General features: G+C 49.6%; 1 protein-coding gene across 1 annotated transcript in view; it reads left to right on the top strand.

Annotated features, from left to right (window-relative positions):
* The window catches only part of PIN1 (peptidylprolyl cis/trans isomerase, NIMA-interacting 1), a 10,543-nt gene extending 1,100 nt beyond the window's left edge, over positions 1–9,443 (top strand). The window contains exons 2-4 of the mRNA XM_026049990.1: positions 312–509; positions 5,832–5,942; positions 8,383–9,443. Of these exons, the coding sequence (XP_025905775.1) occupies positions 312–509; positions 5,832–5,942; positions 8,383–8,492 (419 nt within the window). The 3' untranslated portion in view covers positions 8,493–9,443. The remainder of the gene's footprint in view (positions 1–311; positions 510–5,831; positions 5,943–8,382) is intronic.
* Positions 9,444–9,701: the final 258 nt, after the last annotated feature.

Genomic DNA, 9,701 nt, shown 5'->3' with positions numbered 1-9,701 from the left:
GGGGGTCTGGCGGCGGGGGGGTAAATTTGGGGTGGTTTTGAGTGTTTTCAAAGGCCCTGGCTTCCTTTCAGCGCTAGGATAAGGCCCTCCAGGGCAGATCCTGACCCCGATCCGTGGGAATTTCCCGGCCGGATGGGAAGGGCTGGCGGGATAACCGATCGCTTCAGCCGCCCCCCTTCCCCTCCGAACCCACCGCGGGGGAAACGGTTCCACTCGGCCTCCAAATTTGTCCAATTTTTCATCTCCCCGTGGCCGAATTGAGGGATTTTGGGTTTTTTTTTGGGGGGTGACGCCGCGYGTTGTCTCCGCAGGCCGCGTCTACTACTTCAACCACCTCACGAACGCGAGCCAGTGGGAGCGCCCGAGCGGCGGGCGCAACGGCCCCGGCGAGCCGGCCCGCGTGCGCTGCTCCCACCTCCTGGTGAAGCACAACCAGTCGCGGCGCCCCTCGTCCTGGCGCCAGGAGAAGATCACGCGGAGCAAGGACGAGGCCCTGGAGCTGATAAACGGCAAGTAAACCCAGCGGAGAGCAGAGAGGGATGCTAAAAAAATAGGGGGAAGCGCCTTTTAAAGCCCGGAGGCGGTCGGGTCCGCGCGGCGCCGACCCTCTAGAACCGGATTTGTTGATCCAAGTGGTTTGGACGTGGATTTTCCGTGTCRCAAACCGCCTGGGGAAGCAGTTTTCCCGTGCGACTTGCTGCGATTCARTGCCATAAAGAGAGGTGCAACCCCACGTGCCTTCCCCGCCCCGTTGTCATTTTTGTCATGTTCTTCCAGAGGTTTGTTTGTATTTCGTTTGTAAACGTGTATTTTTGTGTTTAAAATAAAGTAATTGTTTAAAGCTAAAACAAATGTTCTTTAAACATTTTATTTTTTTTTTTCTCCCCGTTTAACATGTCGTTTGATTCTTTGCCCCAGTGGCAGTTGGTGTCAATTCGGATTAAGCTCTGCTCGAAACCCTGGTGCTTTGTAGACCTTTTGCCCGGGGGCTGCATGAATGACCCGATCTGCTCAGGTTTTCCCCCGCGCGTTGGGGCTTGCTGAGGAATTCCCTAAGGAATAAGGGCCGGGAGATCATTTCCAAACACGTCCCGCTGATTCGTCACTGAAATCAGGGCCGTGTCCTTTAGGAGGCAGCTCTGCCCTTCCTGGCTGGATCTGGGAGTGCCCACGGATATGTGGTGCTCATCCAGAGCTGTTTTATTACTGATTTATGTATATTTATTGCTATGATTTCAGCCATGAAGGGCAGAGGATGCTAAGGGCTCCTCCTTGGAGCCTTTTCCCCCAAATTGGGGGGAAAACATCTTTGCTGAGGACCTGGGAGCACTTGGGCAGTGACCAGCAGGTACGGGGCAGCTTTTTTGGAAGGGAAATGGAGTTAATTGGTAAAAATGGGCTTTTTCTCAGGGATTAGTCTCACTCGAGGTGTTTAAGTGCAACTGAGGGCAGTAAAACAGGRGATAGACCTTTTTTGGGGCATTTTTTTGTGCTGAGGCAATGGAGGGAATGCTCATATGGAGTTCCCAGTGCTAAAACGGGAACGTTGGGCGTTCCCACCTGCACCTATGGAACTGGGAACGGTTTGGATTTGGGAAGTTCCCTTGGGCAAACGTSAAGTGTTTCGGGAGCCCGTGCCCCRTCGRGCTGCTTGGGGGGCTTGCACACTGCAAGCTGCTCATCCCCAGCAGCCTAAATAACGTTTTTTAGCAAATGTTACCCCTTTCCAGCTTGTTTGGGTGCTTTTCTTTATCTTGGGTGCCAGAGGTCTTGGCTGCTGCGAGGCTGTGAAGGGAACCGTTCTCATCTGTCCTTTCTCAGATCCAGATACAAGTTGAGCTTCTTTTTCTCCCCTTTAGCCCCAAAATGCAGATCGACAGCTTCAGAGCCCTCTCGTTATCAGTTAAATTTTGGAGTTAGTCCTTTTTCTGTGGAGAAACTTGGGATTAGAGCTCGCGTCATATAAACACTCTGCATGTGTCCTCCATCAAGGCCTTTAAGGATTTATTTTTGTTACTGCTATTGTTATCATTGTTTTATTTAATTTTTTTTTTGGTCTTCCTGAGGGGTTTTTTAAAGGATTTTTGCCTTTTTTAACAAGGCAAAAGTCTTTCTGTGAACATCCCCACTTGTCCTTGGTAAACCCGATTCCTGGGAAGGTCAGGAGATCAGCTGGGTTTGGCTTATTCCCTTCAGGATCACACTCTGTTGTTTATTCTTTATATATATATATATATRTRTATATATATATATATATATATATATACACACATACACACACATATATACATATACGTATATATGTGTGTGTGTGTGTATATATATATATACGCCCCCCAAAATAATATAATATATTATATATATGTATATATATACACACACACACATATATGTATATATATGTATATATGTGTATATATATTATATATATACATACATAAATATAAAATATATATTAAGAATATATATATTATATCTTATATAGTTATCTATAAATATATGCATATAAAATAATATAATATTRTATAATATATATTATATATAATATATATGTAATATATATAAAATAATATAATATATATTTTTTTGCACACACACATGCACACACATATATATATATATATTAAAAAAAAAAAAAAGTAAAGCATCATATTTGCTCAGGGATTTGGTAGTTTTGTTTCCACAGCAGGGAGGGCTGTCCTGGAGATGACCGATTTGGTAAATTTGGGTTAATTGCTAATATTTGCCCAGTTGTAGGTGCCGCGCGTGGCTTTCCTGCGGCAGCAAGGCAGCGGCTTGGAGTTTCTAGGTTGTTTTGTTTATTTTCAGCCACTTTCCTTTCTGCTCTCGCCCTCCCAGTGGATTTACAAAGAGCCCTGTTCTTTCCTAGCGTTTTCTCATCAATTAAATCCACCAGGCTTTTAGTTTCCAGCAATGTAGGTCATCCCTTCCGCCGCTCCTGCTCCTTCTTTGCACTTACTTCAGCTCCTATTAATCTTCCTTGAGCGCTGGGGCTTCGTGGTGCACAATATTCCAGATTAGCTCTCGGCAGTGCCCTGTAATGGGGTGTTCACTACTATTTTTTGCTGCATTTCTCACTTGCGAGGTCATTTTTGTAGCTGGTTTTCGTTGCTCATTGGTGTCCTTCACCTTCCCGTCGAGCTCTGGGCATGTAAAAGAAATCCTAGTTTTTGTAAATGACTCCACTTGCTGCAATTTAACTCTCTTTCTCCAATTTCTGGTCATCCCGTTCACATTTAATGTTCACATTTAATGTTCACATTTAATGTTCACATTTAATGTTCACATTTAATGYTCACATTTAATGYTCACATTTAATGTTCCGATCCGCTCTTCCAACAGCGTTCAGGCCTTCCAGCCTCCACTCGCCCATTTCCTTAGTGTCCCCATGTTCCTACAGTCACTTCATCAGGCCGGGATTCATCCCAAAGTTTCCCGGATATTCCCTCTTTTAGCACAACCCAACTGCTMTTTTTCACCTCACTATTTTTGTGTTAATCTCCCATTTCTCAATTTCACTTATGCCTGCAATTTTTTAAGGTGTTTGATAAAAACTGAGGCAGCATCTGCACTGAGAAATTTGCTCCAAATAGCTGAGATCATTGGGGAAAAAAATGCTTTTTAATCCCACTTCACAGAGCTGAAGTTCAGGCTCTCGGAGCCAATCTCTTGTTCTCGGACTTGAACCAATTATCTTAGTTTTACCCATATTATCTCAATCCTAGTTTTGCCCATAAAAATGTTCTTCTCGCTGACCGGTAGATTTTGCTGCCAGGCTGGGCACTGCCATAAAAATAGAAACTTTTAATAATCAAATTCTATTTCAGGGTGTTGTTGCTCACTCTGCAAGGAACCTTTTTTACCTGTTGACGTGACTAATGCAGGCGACTTGGGACGTGAAGGCCAACGGTTTGATCCTTAATTTGGGTGATTTGGTGCTTTTTAACGTCAATTCCTGACGCTCCTGGACGTGACGTGCTCCGATGTGGCAGGTCCTAGCCAGGGGCTGGCAGCTCCGTGTAATTAGATACGCACTTACTGTGCTGCAAATCCATATTTTGGGATAAACCCTGTTTTTGTCAGCAAATAGACTGTTGATGCTCAAGGAGCTTAGTTTAATCGGATGAAGAGTATCCGTTGCTGTTCTAAAACATGCACGTGGGATTCTTAGGAACAGTTTCCTATGCAGATACACGTTCAAGATTAACATTATTATTATTATTTTATAGAATTTCCAAATTTTATGTAGTCTTCTGGCTTTCTCCACCTGTGCACAATAAGCAGGAGGTCAGATAAGCGAGTACAGGGTCGCTTAGGCAGCTTAAATACTTCAAGACTTAAGACAACTTTGGGCTTTTGAGTTATATTCAGAAGTGTTGTTAAAAAAAGCAATTCTAGAGGCAGATATAATTTTCCTTTTCCCTTTTTAAGAGTGTTTTTCCTGGCGGTGTTTGTACAACAGCCCTGTTTGGGTGAAGATACAACCCGCACAGTTACAAACTGTGCTGGATTGCAAAGATCAGGGTCAGTGGTGGCTGGTTTAAGAAGATAGGATGGAATAAGGGAGGAAAGAAGGAATAGAAGGCCAATGAAGACTTAAAATCACTTCGTTTTGGTCCGTTTGAAGACTTAAAATCACTTAGTTTTGGTCATGCTACAATTAAACTGCAATAAAACTCTTTGTTGGAAACCAGGTAGCCTCCTCCTTCAGGTGCTGCTGCTTCTTGTCTTGACGTCTTTGCAGCAACCAGCACGATTGATCATTTTTGATCAAGTGATTAGGGGTGTTTTTTGGCCTTTTGGCTTGATTGCAACGAGGAAAAAACCTCAGCAAAGTCATTTCAATTATTTGAGCTTTTTAGTGGTTTGGAAAGCACAAGGCACTTGGCGCTTTATGCCATAAAGTCATAAATTTAATTTGCAGATGAATTTTATTGAAGTTCCCTCATTAGCAGGTATTTCTTTATCTCTCGGGGCTTCCACAGGTTTGTAGAGGTTTRTAGTATTAAATCCATCTGGGAACTGCTTATTTCTTCATATTTTGCATCAAACACTGCCCTCTCTCATTTGGGCATCGCTGGAATTTTTGGGACGAATCCTTTACTTTGCGTGTGACGATTCCCTTCGTTGGGAAGTTCAGTTATTCCAAGCAGGAGGCTGAGCAGCCTCCGTGTGGAGAAACCTCCCTGCTCGCTTGGTTCCTGCATGCACCAAAGGCATCCAGGGAAAATCCTGGAAGATTTTCCCCATGGAGCGAAATCCTGGGGCATCCAGGGAAAATCCTCAAGGACTTTCCCCACGGAGCGAAATCCTGGTGCTTGTGGCTCAGAGGTGCCTTTTGCCCGGTGCTTTTCTCAGCAAACGAGCTCGARAAAACCAGGATCAGATCCTTGCATGAAACCATCCGTGTGGAGCCGTCGATGGGGAAATGCCTGTTATCTCCTGGTTTTCTCAACGAGCGGATCCAGGAGCTATCCGGAGCGGCTCCGCGGTGCCGGAGAAGCCCCGGAGCAGCAGGCAGAGCTCTCACTTTAGGCTCTGCCTGTTTCTCCATCGACCTTCCAAAATAAGTCGTCTTCATCAATAATTCACCCGTTTGGGATTCTTCATGCTTGGGTGTTTACCAAGGTGAACCTGCTGCGGGCGGAAACTCCTGCATTTYGAAGCTGTAAATTTCCATACTTCAAGGGATACTGATAGGTGAAATCAGCCTTTTCTAAAAAATTTACTCTTTAATCTTTTCTTTTTTAGAAGCTTAAATAGGAGTGGCTTGCACGGGCCAAGGATTGAATTGTCTCCTGTATCCACAGGCTACATCCAGAAGATAAAATCGGGAGAAGAGGACTTTGAATCCCTTGCTTCCCAGTTCAGCGACTGCAGCTCGGCGAAAGCGGGAGGGGACCTGGGTGCGTTTGGAAGAGGTAAGTTTGGCACCGGGATTCCGGAGCTGGCATTCCCGGCGGGAATATTGCACTCTGCTTATGGGGGGGAATGAAGGTGGGAATGGGCTTGTGTGCTAGGCAGCCCTCTGTGCAGGAAATGAAGTGTGTGGAAGTGAAATCAAGTAATGCAGCCCAAATATTATTGCAGATGAAGAGAGGGTTGTGCAAGTGCCCTTCCTGGAATGGGCTTTTCCCTCTGGAAAAGGGTTTTCCAGCTACACTGCCTGGAAATGCAGCTGTGCTAGACGGTGAAGGAGAAAGCAGTGGGTAAGGCTGGCTAATGGCTCACCGGATAAATGACCTGCCGTTCTAATCTTAAATCAGAAAGCTATTAACAAGTTGTAGGAACGGGAGCAATTTACAGTTCCCCCGAATAACGTGGCTGGTGAGGGAGTTTGTTACAGGCTTATTGATCAGCGCAGGGAGGGATTGGTGGCAGCAAACTCTCGGATGCGCCTCATTAACGAGATTTGTGGGCACACAAGGTGAGCCTGGAGACGGGAGAGGGAGAAACGTGGATCACGAGGCTTTGGGAATTGCTTCGTTCACACAAGGAGCCAAMCAGAAAGCAGCGATGCCATCAAGCCGGGAAGGCTCAATAGCGAGGGCGCATATTCATGTTTTATGGGAAGAGGGGTTCCTGTCGGAGAGAGCACACTGGGATGTTGCACCGGGCCATCCACACCTTGGGAATTGCAGCACAGCTCCTGATTGATTTCAACGGGCTATTTCCGGGGTAAATGAGGCAAAAACGGGCTTGATGCTACAGAGATAAGTGCMGAAGGGGCCCTGGGGCTGCTGCTGCCGCCTCCGCTGCCTGCAGAGCACCGGCTTACCGGACCCACCTTCAGCGGYGTGGGTCGTGATCTCCCACCAGGACCTTTTAAATTCCCGTTCCTTTCCAGAGCCTAATTGTGCTGTGGTAAAAGCAGCAGCTGCTCCCTCGGGTATCTCCTTTTGGAAAGTGCTGAGCAGCGATATTCCTGTATAATGAGCCGTTAATCTCAGGATGCTGCCACGGGCTCATCAGAACCCGTGTGTTTACCAGGGGCTTTGGAGGTCCAAGCATGGAGATTTCTCTTGGTTATAGCGAAAAGCAAAGAAACAGCCTCCACTAGATGACACTAGAGCCGTGARTGTCATTTGCCATTTCTGCCTCTTTTCTCTTGGCCTGAAAATGTAATTTATTAGGACTCGGAGCGCTGCTTGCTTTGGAGGCGAAGTTATTAAAACGTTTCCATTCATCTCCACGAAAAGCCGCGGCTAAGCCGGGTTTTGCTTGGGGAGGACCACTGTGGCATGGCAAAGAGGCTGCGGAAGAGCCGGGCTCCGAGCGGAAAATAACCCCAGAGTGAAGGTGGGAGGCAGCGGGTGGCACTGCCCGGGAGCCTGCCTGGCACGAGGTCGGAATGCTGAGATGGGAGAAACAGCGCTCTGCAAAGCCCTGCCTATGAGGTCACTCAGTAATAAAAACCCTGCTTTTTTGGGGAAATATCGAGCAGAAGCTGCTGCAGCTAATGCTGAAACGGGAGTTGAGCTTTGCGGTGCCTCAGGAAATGGGTGTGGGTGGCTGTGGATCCCAGAGTCCCGTAGGAATTGTGGAGGTGCCGCTTGGCGCGATGCGATGCATCCAGGATGCGCCGGGGCTCCGGAGGAGCTGGGAAGCGGCGATCCCGGAGAGGTTAGTGTGTCCTGCGCTGGCTGATCCATCTGCCAGCTCCCAGCGTGGAGCCCGACGGTGCCGCCCGGTCCCCAGAGCTGCAGAGCAGCGGTGTAAACGGGGGATCCACGCGGTGCTTTCGGGAAGGCTCCGATCCGCTCCCGGGCGCTGCCGCGTTTTGGGAGCCCGGCCATGAGGCTCCGACCTCGGCCAGGCTTGGCGGATTCTCTAGCTTCTGTGCTGCAAATTGGGCCCAAACGGTGTCGCTTTGGAAGCCTTTGGAGCGGGCTGGTGGCTTGGCTCCAAGGCCGGCCGCTCGTCACTGCTCGGTCCCCGTGGCCTCTCGCAGGGCRGCTTTGGCTCTGCTCCCTACCCGCTCCCCGCAGCTCCCTCTCCAAGCCCCGGGCTTTCCCGAGCCTCGGGAACGCGGCGCTTGGGAGCGGGAGCCGGAGCAGCAGCCCTTATCTAGGTCACGACTTGAGCCACGGGCGCCCTGTGAATTATTCAGCGCAGCTTGTAACGCACACCGCATCCACCGCGTGCCCGGGGGGCACCCGAGCCGCCAACACCCCCGTGCCAGGGAGCCGGAGCAGATTCCCGCCGTCCTTCCCCGCTGCGGCGGTGAACAAAACCTCCTCGTGGCGCCGAGCCACGGGGCGCTTGGCTGCTAGGCTGGAAGCTGCCTCCGGACGAGCCTTGCTGGCTCCCAACGAGCTCCCGCTCTCCGCCGGGCTTAACTRGGCTTTCTCCTCGCTGCAGGGCAGATGCAGAAGCCTTTCGAAGACGCCTCGTTTGCGCTGAGGGCCGGCGAGATGAGCGGGCCGGTTTTCACAGATTCAGGGATCCACATCATCCTCCGCACAGAGTGAAGTGCCTTGGCGACACGGAGAAAGGAAAGGGCGAGGGGAAGAAAGGAGGAAAAAAACCCCACTCCAACCCTGCACTCTCCCAGATGAACTTCATATCCAGTTAAAAAAAAAGCTCATTTCATATCTCGGTATCTTCTGTGGCACCTGACACGATGGTTTTTGCCTGCAGAGGTGCCTGGTTAGCCAGGGGGGAGAACGGCATCCAAACGAGACAGTCGCRTCCTTCCGGAGCGGAGAGAATGTTGGAAAACACAACTCGGGCCCCGCCACGGCTGCGCGAGTTCTGGTGACGGGCCCCTCGGCGAGGACTTGTCCATGCTGAAGGTGACACCTCAGCGCTTCCCACGGGAGAGCTCCGGAGTATTTATTGCAGCCAAGGCAACCTGTGGACTCCGGCGCTCTGGTGGCAGGAGCTCCCAACCCCTCTGCATGTTTGCTCCGCTTCCCGGTATCCCCCGTGAGATGCGTTCGCTCCGCAGCCCGGCCCGCTGGTTTGTAGCAACGACTGCCCRAAGCCGTTCGGGAACGGCCTGTCCGTTGGGGAGCGCCGGCGTCCGCCTGTAGCTTCCCTCGGCGCGGCTGGGAACACCGCTCCGTCCTGTTGCTCGCGCTCCCAAAGGCTCGAGCGCAAACGAGGGCTTGGTGGCCAGGAATTCCCGGCGCACGGAGGCCGGGAGCCGCTCCGGAGCGGCACTCCGTGCCTCGGGCCGGCCCCGGGATTCTCCGTCCTGGCTAGAAGGCTCATTCCCCGAGCTCCTCTCCATCCGCTCGTGGTTTCCACGCTGTAAGTCATTGTTTTCCGGTTGCGCCGCATCGCTTAMGTTTAGTAAAATAAAACCTGAATAATAATTAAAAAAAAAGAAAAAAAAAAAAGCCCAGCTTTCATCCGACGCAAACAAGCTGTAGAGTTCCCGTTCTCTTCCGCAGACAATAAAGCCCTCTCCAATCCAACATTGCAAGGGCTCCGGTATTGATTCCTTCTCCTCCTCCGACCGTAGAGCTCCTGTGGCTCCAGCCGAGGTGGCTCCAACCCCTCGGCAAAATGGGAGCGGGACTTGGATTAAGGAAATTCCCTTTATTTGCAGCATTTCTCTGTCTCTAGTTGCTTCCTCATACCCGCTGTTCTCCTTCGGGGCCGGCGTTCCCTGCGTTGCCGTCTCGTTCCCTATTTAAATCCTGATAAAAACTGTTATTCCAGGTAAGCTAAAA

Source organism: Nothoprocta perdicaria, unplaced genomic scaffold (assembly GCF_003342845.1).
Source record: "Nothoprocta perdicaria isolate Ctin4 unplaced genomic scaffold, notPer1 scaffold_638, whole genome shotgun sequence".
Classification (NCBI taxonomy): domain Eukaryota; kingdom Metazoa; phylum Chordata; class Aves; order Tinamiformes; family Tinamidae; genus Nothoprocta; species Nothoprocta perdicaria.
Note: the sequence above shows the minus strand (reverse complement) of the source record. Positions and strands in the feature narration are given on the sequence as shown.